This window comes from Prionailurus bengalensis, chromosome B4 (genome assembly GCF_016509475.1).
Source record: "Prionailurus bengalensis isolate Pbe53 chromosome B4, Fcat_Pben_1.1_paternal_pri, whole genome shotgun sequence".
NCBI lineage: Eukaryota > Metazoa > Chordata > Mammalia > Carnivora > Felidae > Prionailurus > Prionailurus bengalensis.
This window is the reverse complement of record NC_057358.1, coordinates 133,226,948-133,248,523: the sequence shown is the minus strand read 5'-3', so window position 1 is coordinate 133,248,523 and position 21,576 is coordinate 133,226,948. Positions and strand designations below refer to the sequence as shown.

General features: G+C 42.0%; 1 protein-coding gene across 3 annotated transcripts in view; it reads left to right on the top strand.

Annotated features, from left to right (window-relative positions):
* Positions 1 to 21,576, top strand: part of ENTHD1 (ENTH domain containing 1) — a 104,674-nt gene that overhangs the window by 6,714 nt on the left and 76,384 nt on the right. For 2 of the 3 annotated variants that reach the window (XM_043562661.1, XM_043562663.1), the window contains exon 3: positions 18,219 to 18,461. In XM_043562661.1, coding sequence (XP_043418596.1) covers positions 18,219 to 18,461 — 243 coding nt within the window. Of the gene's footprint in view, positions 1 to 16,827; positions 17,089 to 17,223; positions 17,284 to 18,218; positions 18,462 to 21,576 lie in introns of those variants that run through there. The other variant, XM_043562664.1, reaches the window with a different exon arrangement.

The window sequence follows — 21,576 nt, the reverse complement described above, 5'->3', positions numbered from 1 at the left end:
CTCCAGGATCATAATAGTTTCACTGCCTTGAAAATGTCCTGTGTTCTACCTGTTCCTCCTTTCTCCCCTGCCTGGAACCCTTGGTAGCCACTGATCTTTTTATTGTCTTTATAGTTTTGGCTTTTCCAGAATATTATGTAATTGGAATCATATACGATGTAGCTTTTTCAGACTCCTTTCTTTACTTGACAGTCTGCATTTAAGATTCTCCCATGTCCTTTTTATAGCCTGAGAACTCGTTTCTTTTTCTTTTTTTCTTCACATTTTAAAAATCAGCTTTATTGCAATATAATTCACATGTCAGACAATTCACCCATCTAAAGTATACAATCCTGTGGTTTTAGGTATATTGTTAACTTTTAAAAATTGGGATAAAATGTAAATAACCAAATTGGTCATTTTAAGCATGCAATTCCGTGACCTTAATTACATTCACAGTGTGGCACAACCATTGCCACTGTCTACTTCCAAAACTTTCATCACCCCAGGCAGAAACTCCATTAACTGTGGGGCACTTGAGTGGCTCAGTTGGTTGAGCGTCTGACTCTTGGTTTTGGCTCGGGTCGTGATCTCACAGTTTGTGAATTCAAGCCCTGTTCTGGGCTCCATGCTGACAGTGTGGAACCTGCTTGGAAGTCTCTCTCTCTCTCTCTCTCTCTCTCTCTCTCTCTCTCTCTCTGTCCCTCCCGTGCTCACTTTCTCTTTCAACATAAATAAGTAAACTTAAAAAAAAAAAAAAAGCACCTCCATAATCATTGGGCAATAAAGCTCTCCTGCTGATCTCTAATCTACCTTCTCTCTCTATAAATTCACCTCTTCGGGGTACCTCATGGAAGTGAATCATATAGTATTTGCCCTTTTGTTTTTGGCTCATTTCACATACTTGACGTGAACTTCATTCTTTTTGTAGCTGAATAACGTTCCGTTGTATAAACATACCACATTTTGTTTATTCATCTGATGGTGGATTCTTGGGTTGTTTTCACATTTTGGCTCTTGTGAATTGGGCTGCAATGAACAAAAGCCTGCAAGTGTCAGTTTGAGCCTCTGCTTTCAGTTCCGTTGGGTGTATACCTAGGAGTGGAGTTGCTGGGTCGGATGGCAATTCAATGTTCAGCTTTTTGAGGAACCAGTAACTGGTTTTCCTTAGCAGCCGCGCCATTTTACATTCTTACCAGCAATGTAAGAGGGTTCCTGTGTTTCCGTATCCTTGACAACACTTGTTCTTGTCCATCTTTTCGATTAGAGCCATCCTACTGGAGGTGAAAAGTAGTGTCTCGCTGCGGTTTCCATTTACGTTTTCCCAAAGACTAATGATGTTGAGCATCTTTCTATGCCCTTGTTGGCCATTTATATATCTTCTTTGAAGAAATGGCTGTACAAATCCTTTGTCCATTTTTAATTGGTGGGTTTTTTTTTTCTTTTCTTTTTATGTGTCGAGTTTTTTATATTCTGGATACAAGACCTCTCTCTTGTGACTTGCAAATATCTTCTCCCATTCTTAGGTTGTCTTTTTTACTTGCTCGATTAAATTTTGATGAAGTCCAGTTGGTCTGTTTTCCTTTGGTGCTTGTGCCTTAAGTGTCATATGTAAGAAGTCATTGCTTAATCTAAGGTCATGAAGATTCACACCTATGTTTTTTTCGAAGAGTTTCAGTGTTTTAGCTCTTCCATGTAGATCTTGGATCTAAATTTTTGCGTATGGTGTGAAGTAGAGTTCCAGTCGCATTCTTTTGCGTGTAGATATTCAGTTGTCCCACTACTACCTGCTGAAAAGACTATTCCTTCCCCCATTGAATTATACTGGCACCCTTATAAAAATCAGTTGACCCTAGATGTAAGGTTTTATTTCTGTACCCTCAATTAAAAAAAAAAAAGTTTATTTATTTATTTTGAGAAAGAGAGAGCATGAGCGGGAGAGAGGCAGAGAGAGAGAGAGAGAGAGAGGGAGAGAGAATCCCAAGCAGGCTCTGTGCTGTCAGTGCGGAACCCGATGTGGGGCTCGATCTCATGAACCATGAGATCATGACCTGAGCCAAGACCAAGAGGCCGATGCTTAACTGACTAAGCCACCCAGGCACCTCCTGTTCTCTCAATTCTGTTCTACTGATCTATATGTCTATATGCCAGTGCCACACTATTTTGATTACTGTAGCTATGTAGTAAATTTTGAAATAAAGGTGAGTCCTCCAGCTCTGTTCTTTTTCAATAATTGTTGTGGCCTTTCTGGGTCCTTTGCATTTCCCTATCAAGTTTAGCATTCGCTTGTTAATTTCTGTAAAAAAAAAAAAAGCAGCTAGAATTTTTATCAAGATTGCACTGAACCTGTAGATCAATTTTGAGAATATTGCCATCTTAACAAACATCAGTTCCTCCAATCCACAAACACCAGATATCTTCCCTTTAATTTAAGGTCGTCTTCCTTTTTAAAAAAATTTTTTAACATGTATTCATTTTTGAGAGACAGAGAGAGAGTGCAAGCGGGGGAAGGGCAGAGAGAGAGAGGGAGACGCAGAATTGGAAGCAGGCTCCAGGCTCTGAACTCTCAGCACAGAGCCCAATGCGGGGCTTGAACTCACTGACTGCGAGATCATGATCTGAGCTGAAGTCAGTTGCCCAACCGACTGAGCCACCAGGCGCCCCACGCCTTCTTTCATAAATCTTTTGTAGTTTTCAGTGCACAAGGCTTACATTTCTTTCGGTAAATATAGTCACAAGTATTTTATTCTCTTTGGTGCTATTGTAAATGGGATTATTTTCTTCATCCCATTTTTAGATTACTCGTTGCTAATGTATAGAAATACAACCGTTCGAGTTATTTTTGTATATTGCTCTTGTATCCTGCTACTTTGCTGAACTTGTTTATTAGCTGTAATAGTTTTTGGTTTTTTTTTTAAAGATTCCTAAGGATTTCCTACACGCAATATCATGTCATCTGCACATAGAGATAGTTTTACTTTTCCTTTCCGATGCGGATGCATCTTAATTCTTTTTCTTGCTTAATTGCCTTGGCTAAAACCTCCTGTACAACATTGAATAGAAATGGTGAGAATCAGTTTCATTCCTGATCTTGAGAGGAAAGCTTTCAGTCTTTCGCCATTAAGTATGATGTTAGGTGTGGGTTTTCATAGATGCTTTTTATCAGAAGGTTGATGGAGTTGTTTTGTTTTTAATGTTTAGTTTGAGAGCGAGCGCACACGTGCAGGCAGGGGAGAGCCCAGAGGGACGGGGATAGAAGCTCTGGGCTGACAGCAGAGAGCCCGAGGCTGAGGCCAAGGCAGGGCTCGAACTCACAAACCGAACCGGTGAGGTCATGACCTGAGCCAAGGCTTAACTGAGCCACTGGAGTTCTATTGTTAGTTTGTTGAATGTTTTTATAAGGAAAGGCTGTTGACTTTTGTCAAATGCTTTTTCTGCAGCTACTGAGATGATTATGTGTTTTTCCTCCTTTATTCTGTTGATACGGTGTATTGCATCGATTGATTTCCATATGGGCACCAACCTTGCATTCCTGGTATAAATCCTGCTCGGTCATGGTGTGTATCCTCTTTATTTCTGAAGTGTTTACTTAAGGTCCGGTGTGACGTTTAATGATGATATTGGAGAACATCTTCTTGGTTTTTGATCATGCTAGGCTTCTTAATCTCAAAATTGTGAAGGCATCAACTTCTATGAGCATTAAATTAATCATTACAAATTAAAATAAAATACTGATTAAAGGTTTGCATCCCCAAGAATTAAGTTTTAAAAAGGCCTAATATTTTGGATAACAGTGAATGGAATGTAATCACTTTTGTACTTTGCGGAGCAGCTATTTTATCACTGTGCTGAGCACTATGATGATTTTTTTTTTTTAATTTTTTTTTTTCAACGTTTATTTATTTTTGGGACAGAGAGAGACAGAGCATGAACGGGGGAGGGGCAGAGAGAGAGGGAGACACAGAATCGGAAACAGGCTCCAGGCTCTGAGCCATCAGCCCAGAGCCCGACGCGGGGCTCGAACTCACGGACCGCGAGATCGTGACCTGGCTGAAGTCGGACGCTTAACCGACTGTGCCACCCAGGCGCCCCTGATTTTTTTTTTTAAGTGGAAAGAGAGAGGATCAGCCCCTACTCTGAAGCGTTTGTGAGCTGTTTTGAGAGATAAAGTAGATAAGCATGAAATTGTAAGCAAGCTTGTTTATGCATTTATACCTTTTATAAGGTATGGTATATTTGGATATGTTTAAATTCACTATCGTAAAGGTTTTTCAGATTTCTTAACAGCTGAGCTTAAGATCAAAGAAGTAAGCACATGTATACTATTTTGGGCTTTGAAAATATTCTTGATGACTTGGTAGCATGAAGAGAGCAAGAAAAATGCAAGTGAGAACTGAATTGTCAACAGAAGCATCGTATATTCATTTGTCGATTATGGAAGTGACAGTGGTTATTGATTGGTAACATTGGCACACAGTATTCTTTAAGTTAGTAGATATTAATTAGTGAAAAATAATTCTGTTGGAGGAAAATATTACCTATTACATCTTTATATTTTACACATTTCTCTTTTTGTATTTGTTTCCTAATGAGTGTAATATACTAGAATAGTAGTTATTGGCATAATTTATACATAAACAAACATATATATATATGTATATATACACACACATATATACACATATATACATGTATGAGTATATATGTGTGTATATATGTATATATGTGTATATATGTGTGTGTGTGTATATATATAGATATAGAAACATATACACACACACACACATATATACACATATATATGTGTATACACATATATATGTGTATATGTGTATATATGTATGTGTATATGTGTATATGTGTATATATGTGTATACACATATATATGTGTATATATGTGTGTGTGTGTATATATATAGATAGATAGATACAGATATAGATATAGATATATGCATAAAATTTTGTGACTGATAGGGTGTGTGGTCAAAATAATTTGGGAGCCACTGGCTCTTGGGATAAAGTCAGGCCTCTTAGCATGTTCCCAATCGACATTTCTACTCTTATTTCCTTAGTCTTCTAAGCTAACACATTGCATCCAAGCAATACAATCCTAATACATCCTAATACATCCTAATGTATTATTTGCTTTCACATCTCTGTGCTGATACTTAAGATGTTTCTTCTTCCCTCTACTAGTTGTTTCCTGCTGTCTGTTTGTTGAGTTCCTACTTAGTCATCAGATCCTAGCTCAGGAGGCTTTTCCTCTATATCTCCGACTGTGTCTTCTTTTGCTTACTGGGAAGAATTAACTGCCGTGGCGTTTTATTCATAATATCAGCGAGGTGTTTTTTACAGTATATTTTATCCACTTTATGTATGTGCGTGTGTGTATATATTTATCCTTAACTAGATTCTGAAGGTACATGTCATGTGATAATCATCTTTTTACCAGTAGGCCTTGGCACGTACTAGACCTCAGTAAATTTTTATTGAATGGAAGTCATAAAAAAAGCAAAAGACTTGAGATAGGAAATATGATACCTGAAAAACCACTGAATGAGAATGATTTTATTGTATCAGAAAAGAAAAGCAGAGAGTGAAGTTTGTATTGAGAAATTAACGGAAGAGAAATTGTAGTGATCCAAGTGGTCTGTAGCTGGATCCTACCTGAGATACAGGCTGTCAAGAAGAGGCAAAGAAAAAAAGATAAAAATAGAAGAAATTATAGAAAAAGACTTTTGGGGGGGTTTCCACGATTGGCTTTTACACTTGCCGTTCCCTTTGCCTGAGTGTTCATCCCCAGATACCTGCATTGTTTTGTCACATACTTCAGATCTCCGCTGAGAAAGTCATCTTTTTAGTGAGGCCTCTTATTTACCCTATTTATGAAAAATCAGCCCCATCCCACAATTGCACTGATAGGCCCTAGCCACCTTCTGTTTTAGTTTTCTTCATAGCTTTTCTTATCTGACATAGGGCATGTTTTATTTTATTATTTATTGTCTATTTCTTCCTACTAAAACCTACGTTTTATGAGGGCAGGAATTTTTTTTTTAATTTTTTAAAATTTATTTTATTTTTGAGAGAGAGAGAGATGGCAAGGGGAGGAGAGGCAGAGAGAGGGAGAGGGAGACAGAATCCTAAGCAGGCTCCAGGCTGTCAGCACAGAGCCCAGTGTGGGGCTCGAACTCACTAACTGTGAAATCATGACCTGAGCTGAAATCAAGAGTCAGATGCTTAACCAAACTGAGCCCCCCAGGTGCCCTGAGAGCAGGAATGTTTTATGTCTGCTTTGCCCATGCTCTATTTCCAACATTACAACAGCAGCTATCACACAGCTCATGCTCAGTACTTCATAATAGTATTACAGTAGTCCCCCCCCCCCCCGTTTCTTAATGTTTATTTATTTTTGAGAGAGGGGCAGCACACATGGGAGGGGCAGAGAGAGGGGGACAGAGCATCTGAAGCAGGCTCTGCGCCGACAGCAGAGAGAGCCCGATGCGGGGCTCGAGCTCGCGAACTGCGAGATCATGACCTGAGCTGAAATCGAGAGTTGGGTGCTTAACCAACTGAGCCACCCAGGCGTCCCTACAGTAGTCCCCGCTTTATCTGTGGTTTCAGTTTTCACAGTTTCAGTTACCCGTAGTCAACTATCGTCCGGAAGCAGATGAGCCTCCTTCTGATACGTGGTTCAGAAGGCAGGTAGTAGCCTCGTGCTATGACACAGTGTCTCCATCATTCGCTTCACTTCATCTCATCACGTAGGTGTTTTATCTCACATCATCACATGGAGAAAAGTGAGTGGAGTACAATAAGATAGTTTGAGAGAGAGAGACCACATTCATGTAATAACTTCCGTTATGGTGTATTCTTATAATTGGTCTATTTTATTACTGTTGTTGTTAATCTCTGACTGTGTCTAATTTATAAGTTAAGCTCCATCATAGGTATGTGTGTGTAGAAGAAAACACAGGTAGGGTTTGATAGTATCTGCAGTTTCAGGCATCCACTGGGGGTCTTGGAAAGTATTCCCGTTGGCTACAGGGGGGAAAATTTGAGAAAACAACTCCGAAAACTTGGGGAGCAGGAGAAACTTGTTTTCAAATAGTTTGTTAACATTTCAAATGACTTTCCCAGTGTCTCTCTTCAACCTCCAGACAGTTTTTCAGATGAAGAAAACTTACAGCAATGAGTCTAATTGTTAATCTGAAAAAATTTGTAATAAATACATGATTTTCACTGTGTTTCCAGACTTTGGGGGACACTCTGTCTTGTATTTATTGTAGTTCTTTTTTTTTTTTTAGGTTGACAATTGGACACATTGCTTTAAATTTAGAGGTACTTTACCTGAAACAGTGTCTAGAATCTATAGAAGAACAGTGAATGTATTCACGTAAAGTGTAATTAGCATACTATGTAAAAATAAGTTTTCTCCTGTGTTCCCTAACTTTTTGGACCCCCTATATTAGCAAGCAAGTTTATGACATTTAACTATGTGACAAAGACTCTTCTGACGACTTCATATATGTTAACTCATTTAATCTTCATAATAACCCTTTGAGACAGTTGCGGTTTTGGCCCCATTTTACTGAGGAGGAAAGTAAGGTAGAAAGAGGTTGAGTAGCTAGTTCACACAGCTAGTTAGCGGCAGAGCCAAGATTATAAGCTCGGTGTTTTGGCTCCAGAATCCACGTTCTCACCTACTACAATACATTGTTGAATGACTGGCGGACTGAATGAGTGATGTTCTACTCCACCCTGTCGACCTGTGTCGTGTCTCCAGACTTGATCGCGCATTTAACTAGTTACACGTGGCAAGGTGGGACACACAGGAAGGACCTGAGACCGAAACTAGTTCTGCTCATTAATCTGGGACAGGAACTGAAAAGTTTATCCTTTTTTGCATCTGTTTAAGTTGTTTTAGGTCAAAGATGGTACAAGAAATGTATACCTTATAGTCTGGTGGCAATCATGGCTTAAAAAAAATCCTTCACGCAAATCTAATTTTATGGTCTCGGGCACCTAGCTAGACACAGTTGGCGTGATCGGGCCAGTTTCTTTTCTCTTAGATTTAGGGCCCATTGCAAGGTAGGCTCAAACTCATCGGGAAGGGGGCCGTGTTCCTGCAGGAGATTCAGGGTCTCCAGCTGATAGTCCTGAATCTCCTTGATATTCTCAGGTAGAGTAGAACATTGTCTCCGTTGTGTGCACAATGCCTCTATACCTCTGTCATGCCTCTGTCAGAGCACATTTATATACATGCCTGTATCTCTTGCAAAACTGTGAATTTCTAAAGGGCAAGAGCATTGTCCCTAGCCCTTAGTACATGCCTGGGGGTGGGATCACTCAATAGATATTAGATGAATGGATGATTAATACTTTTAGCGGGTTTATAGCAACTGACTTTCTTTTAGGAATATAAAAAATACAAGTGTCAAAGTCGATTCCTTTAACAACAAAATTCCCATTTATTCACTATAAATTCCTTTTAAAATAGATTTTTAACGCTAACAGTGCTTTATTGAGATATAACTTATATACCACAGTTTGTTTACCTATCTTCTGTTGATGAGCATTTGGTGTATATATAGTCCTTGGCTATTATGAGTAAAGCTGTTACGAACATCCTTATGTAAGGCTTTTTGTGGACGTACATATTCAGCTCTCTTGGGCATACACTTAAGAGTGGCATTTCTGGGTCATAGGGCAGGTGTATATTTAACCAAAGTCGTCTTCATTTTTTTTAGTGTTTATTTTTGAGAGAGAGAGAGAGAGAAAGCACAAGCAGAGGAGAGGCAGAGGGAGAGAGAGAGGGAGACACAGAATCCCAAGCAGGCTCCAGGCTCTGAGCTGTCAGCACAGAGCCCGACGCGGGGCTTGAACCCATGAACCATTAGATTATGACCTGAGCTGAAGTTGGACGCTTAACCGACTGAGCCACCCAGGCGCCCATAGAGCATTTTCATGTATGGTATATCATGTGATCTGACAACACCTTATGTTGTATGAGGAATGAAGGATGTGTATTATCTCTCTGACACAGATGAGGCGCTAACGCTCAGATTGTTCTTTAGGTAAGGTTGCACATTTAATTAATGACTGAACATGATTAATACTCTAATACTCTTTGGTCCTATTCTATTATTATGCTAGGCAGCCTCTCCTAATTGAGTTTTAAAAAATATCCTAACAGAGTTTCACTGAACTACTAGAGTAAACTTAATTAAAAGGGTCTGAAAAATACCCAATTGAATGTTTCACACCATCAAATTATTTATTTACAGAAATTATGGTATTCCTTTTATAAAACCGATATAGGTTCTCAGAAACGTGTGCATTAAAGTTTACTACATTATTCTCAATTAGTTAAGTCCTGAAATTGCAGTTGATTGCATTTAAATGGGCCATTGTATATACACACACACTCATATATTTAAATTCGAGCTAGATTTCTTTTGAAAGGTACATTTTAAAAAGACAGCTTTTCAGTGTTGTTAAAAAGTTGTGTTAAGCAGTTTTACTAGAAGTAGCGTGTGTTGGTGACGTCACTGCCTTTTTTGTTTTCTACTGTCATTGTCAGTCATCCAACTTGGGAAATTAGACCCTTCACATTTATATCCAGGGCTGATTTTGTTCAGGCCTCAAGGACTGGCCCTTCCCAATCAGCTACCCATTTGCTCACGAAAATTAAATGTCTTGGAGTGACATTAGGAACTAATAAGCCTCGTACGCCAGAGTTGAGAGATACAAACTAAAATGTAAAAAGCAAACTCTCTGGAAGATGTAATACATTTATTTTAAACTTTTTTTTTTTTAATGTTTTTATTTATTTTTGAGACAGAAAGAGACGGAGCATGGGCAGGGGAGGGGCAGAGAGAGAGGGAGACGCAGAATCCGAAGCAGGCTCCAGGCTCCGAGCCGTCAGCCCAGAGCCCGACGCGGGGCTCGAACTCACGGACCGCGAGATCATGACCTGAGCCGAAGTCAGATGCTTAACTGACTGAGCCACCCAGGCGCCCCTGTAATACATTTATTTATATTTATATTAGTTTATAAGTTATTAAAATCAGTTGTTTTTGAGGAGGTTGTTTTTTGAGTTCAGGTTCTCCGAGAAGAGAGGAGAAAGGAGAAAGCGTGTATTTGGGCCAGGAAGGGGTTTAGAGAAAGACGGAGAAAAAAGGAATGATTGGGATTTCCCTTTCAAAGTGACTGTGATAAATTAAATAGAGGCAAGATCTCTGGAAAGAGTGAGTTCAAGAGAAAGAAAATATCTAAAAACGTGGAAGAATTGATTTAGATGTTGGTCAGCTATGTCAAGGCTCCAAAAGCGGAGTCAAATCTGAGGGTATTCTTGGACAGGAGGGAAGGAACGTGGGGGCAAGAGACGGGCAAATCCCAGGCAGTGTGGTGTAGTGGCTAAGCACGCGGCACGGGGGGGTGCGTGATGTACCTTCCAAATTCATCAGGCTTGGTTTTCTCTCTACAACGGTCAGACAACAGGAGTCCAAATTCTCTAACCATCGAACCCACCTGATAGATGGTGGTGGGTTGATTAGCTAATGCAACGGAGTTGTGCTCGTTTACAGAGAGGTGGGTTCATTAACACAAGGCCACTGACCAAATGTGATTTCCTATAACCAACATTTTTGTAGTTTTGATGAAGTCATGAATTTCTTTTAACAAACATGCAGGCCTTAGGTCATCATAAGCCTGTTCTGCTATTGTTAAAAGTTACAGTTAAAAGTTATATTACTATGATGGGGCACCTGGGTGGCTCAGTCGGTTAGGTGTCCGACTTTAGCTCAGGTCATGATCTCCCAGTTTTCAGGTTCGAGCCCCGCATCGGGATCTGTACTGACAGCTCAGAGCCTGGAGCCTGCTTCGGATTCTGTGTCTCCCTCTCTCTCTGCCCCTCCCTGGCTTATGCTCTCTCTCTCTCTCTCTCTCAAAAATAAATATTAAAAAAATTTTTTTTTAAGTTATATTACTGTGAGTTTAAGCAAAATCTTTATACCTAAAACAGTTGAGTATTTTGGGTCAACCTTCGCTCCTTTTCAACAAATGTAGGTGTTAGTAATCACGACAGCAAGAAGCAAAAGCAAACCGTGAATCTATTTAAACTTAAATATACCTGTCTGGCCAGTCTTCCCACGTTCCTCCTTGCTTCCTGTATGCACATGGACGGCAGAGCAGGGCAGACAAACAAGGGAGAGTAACCAGGTTAGCACTTCGGTGCTATGTCAATACAATCCTTCTCTTCTCCATCTTGTCATCAAATAAAAAGCTTACATTTGTGCGCTGAATTCAGTCAAAGAAATAAAAGTCTGCATTTGGTTATTTTTATGGAGCCAGTCTCTGCCTTCCAGCTTATTATTAAGTCTATGACTTTTGGAGAGTTTTTTTACTCCCCGTAAACTTGTCTCACCTGTAAAATGGGCTTCGTGCGGATGGATGTGAGATAATGTCTGAAAGTCAGGCACATAGTACATCGTCAGTTAATCTTAGCTAATACTGTTAGTCCTTGGCATATTTTGACTTTAATTAATTTTGCTTCCCGCAGTGTATATTCATGTCCAAATAATGCTCAGTACAACCATCAGGAAGGGCTTTTCCGTGCCGTTGCCGCGGTTTCTGCCAATGCACTGTACCTTGTCCACACGTCTGCTGAACACACTGCTGTAAGAGCCATCTGGGTGTCCGTCTTCACTGGACTGTGGGGTTTGGAGGACTGAGATGACCTTATCGGTATCTCTGTTTCTTCACTTGGTTCGACGCAGGTGCCGAATGAGTGCTGACTGAATGGCCAGCGGGCTATTGTAGGTCTGAAGAAGGGACTGGTAGCTTTTGAGAGTTTCTCATTATCCTAGACGGTCTTCTGTTTTTCTCCAGTGTCTCTCCATATAGGTTTGTTTTTTGTTTTTTGTTTTTTTTTTTTTTTTTTATCCGCTTGGTCTTTGGAGATCATTTTTTTTAATTTTTTTTTTCAACGTTTATTTATTTTTTGGGGGACAGAGAGAGACAGAGCATGAACGGGGGAGGGGCAGAGAGAGAGGGAGACACAGAATCGGAAACAGGCTCCAGGCTCTGAGCCGTCAGCCCAGAGCCCGACGCGGGGCTCGAACTCACGGACCGCGAGATCGTGACCTGGCTGAAGTCGGCGGCTTCACCGACTGCGCCACCCAGGCGCCCCTGGAGATCATTTTTGATGTGAGGATTCACGTCTTTTCTGTAAAATTCCTAGCTCTTTTTGCTCTGAATATTGCTTTTTTGTGATGACCTGAATTTTCTTCTTTTGGAACTTCTTCTAGGTAAATACCAGGACCTTGCAATCTGTCCTTTGTGGTTTTCGCGTAGTCCTTGTTGCGGATATGACTCCTGTAATAATCTCTCTTAATTGTATTTATTTTAAAAATCTTGGTTTAGGATTTTAAAATCCTCTGACAATATAGAATATTGATTTATAGAAGATCTTATAGAATCCTGTAGAACGTTGATTTCATTTGGAGTGAATGCATGTGTTTGTTTGTTTTTAAGTTTATTTTAAGTTTATGTTGGGGGGGAAAGGGGGAGAGAGAGAAGGGACGAGTACGAGCAGGGGAGGGGCAGAGAGGGGGAGAGAGAGAGAATCCCAAGCAGGTTCCGAGCGCCACCCAACACGGGGCTGAACCGAAATCAAATGTCAGACGCTGAACCAACTGAGCCGCCCAGACACCCTGTGAATTTACGTTTTGATGGCTGCTTTTATCAGCCATCTTTCATTAAAAAAAAAAAAAATCTATTTTGGAATTTTAGTTTTCTGCCTTGTTTTGACCAAGAGGCTGTTCCCCCACCATTCACGTTTACCCCTTTACGTTGCTTTTTCCGGTTCTTTCCACCCAGCTCCCTCAGAGCCCCCAGCGCAGCCCTTGTAAAGGAAGCTCAGGGCTCGTGCCCTGTGACGGAACCGGGATGTCTTAGATGCTGGTGGCGGTGACGCGGTTTAGTTCCCAGTCTTGAGGCTGCACACGTGTCTTCTAGCTTCTAGACCCACAGCTACAAATAAGTGACAGCCCAGGAAACAATTAGCCGCTGGTTTTGTCCCTACTATTTCTTTTCTTCCCAGCCTCTCACAAACACGGATAGCTCCTAACATCAAAGAGGGAGTAAGGCCGGCTCTGGTCCCCTAACACGTGAGGAGCTGGACTCCTGGCTCCCAGATCAAGAGCCCCGCAGCCCTGAGGCCTCAGCCGTGCTGACCACCCTTCCATTACTCGTCCGTTTCTGGTTTGTGGAGGTTTCTCTCTTGTTTTGGGGCCTGGCAGTGTCTGTTAGCACTCTGTATTTGTTGCGGAGCAGAGGGGTACTTTGAAGCTTGACTTTACTGTGCCAACTTGACCGAGGGGTTTTTTTTTTAACTGGAAAATACCTTGATCAGATACACTGTTGGGGGTGCTTCTCCCGACCCCACACCCCCTCGCCCCTGGAGACACTGTGGAGCACAGATGGTGAGGGAGACTCCAGATAAGTCAACAATTCGAAACACCGCGGGCAGGAAATGAGCAGAGCCTGAACTGAGGGACACAGCGAGGGGGGGAGAGATTTAGTGGGTACCATCAGTGGACACGGGTTACTGCATCTGGGGAGGTGAATGTTCATATTTCAGGCTTAGAATGGAGATCAACTTGACTGAGAAAGGAATGGAGGAGGAAGAGTAAATTTTGATTGGTTAGTGGGTCAGGTATGGAGGGAGGGGCGTTAAGATGTTTTATGACCACTGTTCCAAGCCTAGTGCATGTTCTTCTAGAAGCCTGGTGCATCACTTTGCCCGGCATCTTTGAATCTACCACATTTCCAAATCCCTTTACGTGATGTTCCTTTGTGAATTTACAGAGACTCCTCCCCTGCATCTGGAAGATGTTTCCTCAGCACGTTCACTCACTTATTTCGCAGACACTTCTGAAGTATCTTAACACACAGGTATAGCTCTGGCCTTCATGGACGTTATGCTTTAGTGGAGGAACAAGACATTCAGCAAATAAATAGGCAATTGCAAACCGTGCAAATGCTGTAAGAGACAAGGGTAGATGCCATGAGAGTTGCGTGGAAACCCGGCTCGACCACCTATGTGTAGGGTGAGCCTGGAGGGGCTTGCTCTCTCTCAGTAGAAGGCTTCCTGAAGAAGGGAAATCAGGGCGGTTCTCTCTGCCTGAATGTCCGCACAGCTGGCTTTCCCTTGCTGTTCAAGGCTCAGATGATACGTTATGTCCCCAGTACGACTTTCCTTCCCTTCACCACGGCTTGATGTTCAGCACCTCACTGTTCTTTATTTCCTTTAGAGCTTTTATTTTTATCTGGAAGTATCTCGTGTGGGGATCTCGTCTCTTTTGTCCTCACTTGTGCTTCTAGACAATTCCTGAAACTGAAATGTTCAAGAAGTGATTAAATACTGCATAAGTGAATAAGTGACTATCCTTGGATATTGGTCTGTCCCTTAGTCGCCCTAGTGATTTGTATGTCCTTGGCCTCGGCCTCGAGTTTGGGAAGCCTCCGCAGGTTGGCTTTCTGTTCGTTCATTCTTCTGTCCTGTTGACTCTCCCCTCGTCCCACCATGCCTTTCTGATGGGGGGGTTGCCAGTGGTAGCATCCCACCCTCTGGCCAAGGTAACGGGCATGTGACTTTCAGGCTGGGCCGAGCAGCGTCATTCTCCTGGATTTTTCCAATTTGAATGAAGGAAGAGGGAGGCCTCTCAGGTGGCCCAGTGTGAGGCGTGAGTCCAGAGCTATCTGTGGCTATGTCCACATTCAGGTGGAGGAAGCCAGTCTGCAAGAGGAGAAAATGAAGGCATTACACACAGAGAAGAAAGGATGGGAGACGGAAAAAGCGTGCTGGTCCTTTTCCAGCCTCTGCCTCTCCTGCGCCTGAGGCCCAGTCACAACCCCTGCTTTGCCCACGGCCGGTTCAATTTGAGTTTCTGTCGCTTATAACCCAAAGATGCCTGTTAAAACGGAACGTAGCTTCATTTTTACTTTACCCTTCACCTCTTCTAACAAGCTCTACATCTTGACGTATCCTTCGGTATCAATCTGTTTCGTATTTCTCTTTTCAGAGACTCCATGTTTTCTCCCTCCCTTTGTCTGTCTCTGTCCCTCACCCTCCCAACTTCTCCCCCCTGCTTTTTCTTTCTCTCTTTCAGACCCAGAGCAGGTGCTGCCTACGTTTGTTCTGTTCCAGTACAATTCTGTTTTAGTACTATGTTCTCCCTTTCCTTTCAGAAACACATTGCTTAGCAGTGAGGAGATGCCATCCTGTTATTACCATTGTTATTAGTTAATTCACCCTTGAAGCCGGTTTATTGGGTTCTTGGATTTTTTCAACTTTAACACTTGAGAACAGCCGGGTTTCTGCCCTCCAGCATCTCAAGGATGGGTGTGGGCAGGTAGCCAGGGCCGTGGGCGGCCTTGAGTGAGAAGTGGAGTACTGTGGCTTGACCTTCCCAGGGCCGTAGACTGCTACCTCAGGGAGGAGCCCTGATATTTCGGGGAGAAGTGCTTCGTCATCGTGGCTGGCTTTCTGCTTCACGGATCTGCTCGGACCTTTGAACTTTCGCAGCTGCTTTTAAGTCCCGCCAATTCACGCAGCCTCCAGGTCAAAGAATCCCCGTCTGTCCCGTAACTTCTAGTTCTGCCCTTTTCTAGTTAGGCGTGTCGCAAAAAACTATTTCAGGCCAAGCAACTTTCTCAGGCAGCTACCCTGTAAGTTGGCGCTCAGTGTCTGTCACCCTTCTGGTTCTGTTTGCACTGTAGAGAGGCGAATATTGAGACTTTTCGGAATTTGCTCCTTTATCGATTCATTTACTCAGTAGCTATTTACTGAGTAGCTGTTATGTGCCAATCATTCTTCCAGCCACTGGAGATACCGGGTGAATGAGGTTCTCTGCCCTCATGGAGCTTGTATTCTAGGTAAGGAAACGAACAGTAAACAAGTAAACGTGTGTGCGTGTGTGCGTGTGTGTGTGTGTGTGTGTGTTCGTGTGTGCAAACCTGTGTATACCAATAGCAGGTGGTGATAAAACAGGTAAGGGAATAGAGAGTGATGGGGATGGGATTATTTTAGAGAGGGTGGGAAGAAGGAAGGCTTCTATGAGGAGGTGACATTTCAGTAGAGACTTGAATGAATTGGGGACCTATCCATGCAGAGTCCCTGGCAGAAGCGACAGCTAGCCCAGGGCTTGAAGGAGATAAAGAGCCTGGTGTAATTGAAGAATAAGGCAGTCGGGGTCGCTAGGGTAGAGGGAGAGAGGGTAAGCGGATGAGTTTGTGAAGGTTTTCACCCCTTCCTCCAAACAAAGCTGTGGCAGTTTTCCAGGGGAAAGTAGTGTCTGGCATGTCGCCTGTCCCCAGAGGCTGACAGTCACAGCAGGCTTCTGTCGTGCGACAGAGTGGTAGCATAAAACACCGTGAGGTTTTTTTGTTGTTTATGGGCTACACGTTAATCATAGGAAATTAAGGGTATTGAGAACGATATGGTTCGCAGCAGTTACAAAAGAAGTTTGGAAGGAAGAAGTGACTAAGAAGTGAGATTAAGAGTAGATAAAATAGGGGCGCCTGGGTGGCTCAGTTGGTTCAGCAGCAGACTTCAGCTCAGGTCATGATCTCGCCATCCGTGGGTTCGAGCCCTGAGTCAGGCTCTGGGCTGACAGCTCAGAGCCTGGAGCCTGCTTCGGATTCTGTGTCTCCCTCTCTCTGACCCTCCCCCATTCGTGCTCTGTCTCTCTCTGTCTCAAAAATAAATAAACATTAAAAAAAATTTTTTTAAAAAGCGTAGATAAAACAATCTTGGAAAAGATGGCCACTTGAGCAAAGGTTTCCGACACTGTCCTTAGCAGTCCTTAATGAAACGACTGGCCCAGAACGTGTTGACCTCTTTCGTCTGCATACACCATGCAGTTGACCATTTCTCATTATTCCTACTACTAGTAAGTTATAATTGGATACATTAACACTTTAATTCATCACACTTGGAGCCCAAAATGAACGTAGTAGTGGCTCTTTAGGGACTTTTCACTTTACTTCTGGAAGAAGGCTTGGGAAGACAGGAGATAATACGAGTTTGTCTCAAGATGTGGAAAGGTAAGTGATTTTCCTTGATCATTTCTCCTGGGAGGGGGTTGAGAATTGTAGTAACGATACTATATATTCGAACAGGTATACTTTTGTATCTGTGAGTTACACTGAATAGATCTCCTTCTCCTGGTTTTCACATAGAAACCTCAAGCCCAGACAGATGACCTGAGAGTCACACAGATGGTTAAGGACAGCGTCTTGGTTAGGATTCTGATCTTAGACTATTCGTCTGGCACTCTATTAATGGCATCAAGTTGTTTTGATAGGATGTTATGTCAAAGAAAATCTGATTGCCCTCCCTACTCTTCTCCCGCCCCGATTGTACCCCTTTAACGTAACGGATGTTAACAATGTTGTGGGTACACAGCTGGCTGTCTGCCTGCCCATCCATCATCCAGCCAGCCATCCATATATTTCTCTACTTCTCTCTCCTGGATACATACATAATGCTTGATTTTCCCCTGTGCTTTCCAGATTTGAATCATACCGTGCATATTACTTTAAATCTTTAGCTCTATGTCATGGTCACACATCCAGGTCAGCAAATCTAGGTCTAATTCATTCCTCCTCTTTTACACCTATATAATTTGATTATAGAGTATGTCTTGCTTTTAAAAAGAAATAGCATATTTAAAGTGCAAAATGTCGGGGAGCGGGGTGCCTGGGTGACTCAGTCAGTTGGGCGTCTGACTTCGGCTCAGGTCATGATCTCACGGCTCGTGAGTTCAAGTGCCACGTGGGCTCTGTGCTGACAGCTCGGAGCCTGGAGCCTGCTTCGGATTCTGTGTCTCCCTCTCTCTGTGCCCTCCCCCGCTCCCACGAGCTCACTCTCTCTCTCTTTCTCTTTCTCTCTCTCTCAAAAATGAATAAGTATTAAAAAAATAAAGTGCAGAATTTCATGTCAATATGGTGATACGATTTAATCATATACTCGTTCACTTCTTAAAGTATCAGAAAAGGGCACTTACTGACAATTCCCACGGGACTTAGGTTTCCTTGTACGTTTGCTACAGATCTTTTTTCACTTTGCTTACGTTGCTTACATTTCCCCCCCCCCTAGTTTTCTTTAGAATAAAAAGTCCTCGCCGCCCTAAGGCATATTTTCTTACCGACACAAAGCCAAACATGTTTTTCAGGTTATCATATCCGGGAAAAGTCTAAGCAAGTCATGACATTGCTGGTGGATGAAGAGCTGCTGCGCAGAGAGAGGGAGGCAGCGTGTCGGACGAGGCAGCGAACCTCCCACTCCGTGACATTTCCTAAAAGATTACCTGGTACGGCTAACACCCCAGCAGTATGTGCCTCTGCCCACACACCAGAAATCCCTGCCTTGGAGAGGAAACGTAAGCTTCTTAAGGTTGCAAGGCAACGTAATACAAGTACGTATAATGAACGTTGGCCCCGAATGTAGTAGGTATCATTTAAGAGCAATGAAAAAATAGAAAACGTTGGGGTTTAGTTCTGAGGTATTAATATAAGTGCCACCATTACTGCATTAGGCGTCATGCTGTTCAAAACAAAGACGAAGAATAATACTCAGTGGAAAAATGTATGACCATTTTCTGAATGCAATTATCTGGGATTCACATAAAATGGGATTTGGGGGCTTGAAGGGTACTCAAGTAGTGACTTACTTATTTGGCATCATGATTCACTTTAAGATTTTGATCATCACTGAAACGGGAGACTCAGGGTCTGGGTGTCTGTGCATTTTGTGCTGTTTGCTCCTACCGGTCGAGAAACTGACATTTTCTTAAATGTGCCTCGGAATTCTGAAAGTGCTCTAAAACTATTATGAGACAGTACCTTGTATTATATAACCCTTTCCTTGGGCTAAAATTTTAAATATGAACCAAACTTTTTAAAAAAGATTTCTTTGGGGGCATTTGGGTGGCTCCGTTGGTTAAGCGTCCGACTTGGGCCCAGGTCATGACCTCATGGTTTGCAGGCTTGAGCCCCACATCGGACTGTGTACCATCAGCACAGAGCCCGCTTCAGATCCTCTGTCCCCCTCTCTCTGCCCCTCCCCAATTCCCTTGCTCTCTCTCAAAAATAGAAAATAAACAGGGGCACCTGGGTGGCTCAGTCGGTTAAGCGTCCGACTTCGGCTCAGGTTATGATCTCACACTCCTTGAGTTCGAGCCCCGCATCGGGCTCTGTGCTGACAGCTCAGAGCCTGGAGCCTGCCTCGAATTCTGTGCCTCCTTCTATCTCTGCCCCTCCCCCACTTGTGCTCTGTCTCTCTCTGTCTCTCAAAAATAAATAAATGTAAAAAAAATTTTTTTTAATAAACATTAAAAAAAGGGATTTCTTTGTGATGTTATGATAGAAATCAGCAGGAAGATGCAATGATCTTTTCTACTAAATTTACTAAAATGTAACGGAATATCATTGTGTTTGATCTTCTGTGGCACAAACCCCGCCGATAAGTTTTGTATAAGGAATGGACAGTTTGAGGAAGCAAAAGCGTTAAAGAAACGTGACTCGAAAGGGATGAAACTTTGTGAGGGATGTAGCAGGAGTAGAATGGAATTAAAAGTATTTTCAGAGGCTTGCCTCCTGGCTTTATCATGTAACTTGATTCAGCAAGATCCTGAAAGAGCTTCAGGGGTTCAGGATGAACAGATGTTTCAAATGTCAGTTACGTATGGAAATTAAAAGTGTGAATAATAATACCAACACAGACTAATCCTGCTAAAAATCACGAAAGTACTTCTCCGACTCGGTCAGGAGTTCTCGAATGTTCACTCAGTTTGTATTTGTGTGGCCCGGAGATGTGGAAAGGCAGGAAAGGCTAGTAAATGCCATCCACATGCTTCTAAACATAGTGGAATCTCTTTCTTTAGGTTAGCCGTTCTTCGAAATAAACCTCTAGGAGAGATGGAGACCCATTCTGCAATTTTCTCATGGAAGCCTTCAACTCAAACTAATACGACAAAGGAGTAACAGAATAAAACAGCCAATTATAACTCAACCAGAGTCTTCACCCCTTTTGCTATTTCTGTAACCTTTCTTGGTCTTCCTGCCTCCATTGCTTTTCTCGCTTCCTTTCTCTTTCTTTCTTTTTTTTTTTAAGTTTATTTATTTATTTTGAGAGAGAGAGAGAGAGCGAGAGCTCAAGTGTGTGATCAGGGTAGGAGCAGAGAGAGAGGGGGAAAGAGAGAATTCTAAGCAGGCTCCATGCTGTCAGCACGGAGACCAATGTGGGGCTCGATCCCATGAACCGTGAGATCATGACCTGAGCCGAAACCAAGAGTCAGATGTTGAAAGTACTGAGCCACCCAGGAATCCCCCCTTTCTCTCTCATTATAAACTTACATTACTGTTCAAATAATTTGAACATTTGAAATTTGAAATTTGGCTATCAAGTGGAAATTTGGAGCTATAGCAGTGAATAAAACATAGTCCCTTTCATCATGGAGCAAATATTTTGGTGACAGAGACAGATACTAACCACACATAAATGAAATAGATCTAAAATATTACGTTCGTGACACGTCCTATAAAGAAGAGGAAGGCAGTATCAAGGGACAGAGAGCGATAAAGATGACTTTCTTTAGGTCAAAGAGTAAGGGAAGGCCTTTTGGAGGAGGTGAATATATAAACAGAGACTCAAATGAAGAAGGAAACAATCCACGTGTATCTGGGGAGTTCCAGGCAAAGGGAACAGCAGGTGCAAACAGTTCTGAAACTGGAATAAGTTTGGCATACTTGACTGAAGCTTAGGAAGTGAGTCAACTGCTACAGAAGCAGCTGAACTCTGAGCCATTTTTATGATTCATCCAAGGAAATCAAGTATTATTGCATTATCGTCACTGCTTTTTTTTTCTAACCCCAAATGATATTTTATAGCTTTCTGACCCATCTTATTCACTAAACTGAGTTCAGAATGCCTTTTGACTACTTTTAAAGAGTCTATCTACCTTTAAATGAAGTTTTGCTACAGTCAATTTTTTTTTTTTTTATATCACAAGCATGTGTTGAGTATTTACTCTGTTCCAGACACTGTTCTAGGCCTGGGAAGCAAAGTGAATGTATATCTGCTGTCTTGGGGGTTATATCGAGTGAGGACTTTCAGTCTGTTTTTAAAAAAAATGTTCAAAAAGAGTTTTAGTGATGATGGCATCATTGAAATGAATTTGTGGTGAGAGTACTATTTCAAGTGAGTAGTGAATGGATGTAAAAATGTGGTAAATTTATTAAAAATCTGTTAAATTATCTAAAAATTTCATTTATCCATCACTATGCATGTATACACATATACATACGGGATATGTAGATGTGTGTGTTTGTGTTCGAAAATAGTAATTGGATTAAATAAGCTTAGCAATACTAGCCATTTCCATGTAGGCATTTGAATCTGAAGCTGTATTTTAAAGGAGGAAAGGCAACTGACAATTTGGTGTGTGTGGGTGGGGGAGGGAGGTAGGAAAATAAATTGGAGGGGCATTTTTAGTGGGACAGAAGACGTAGCAAATGAAGACTTGGAGATAG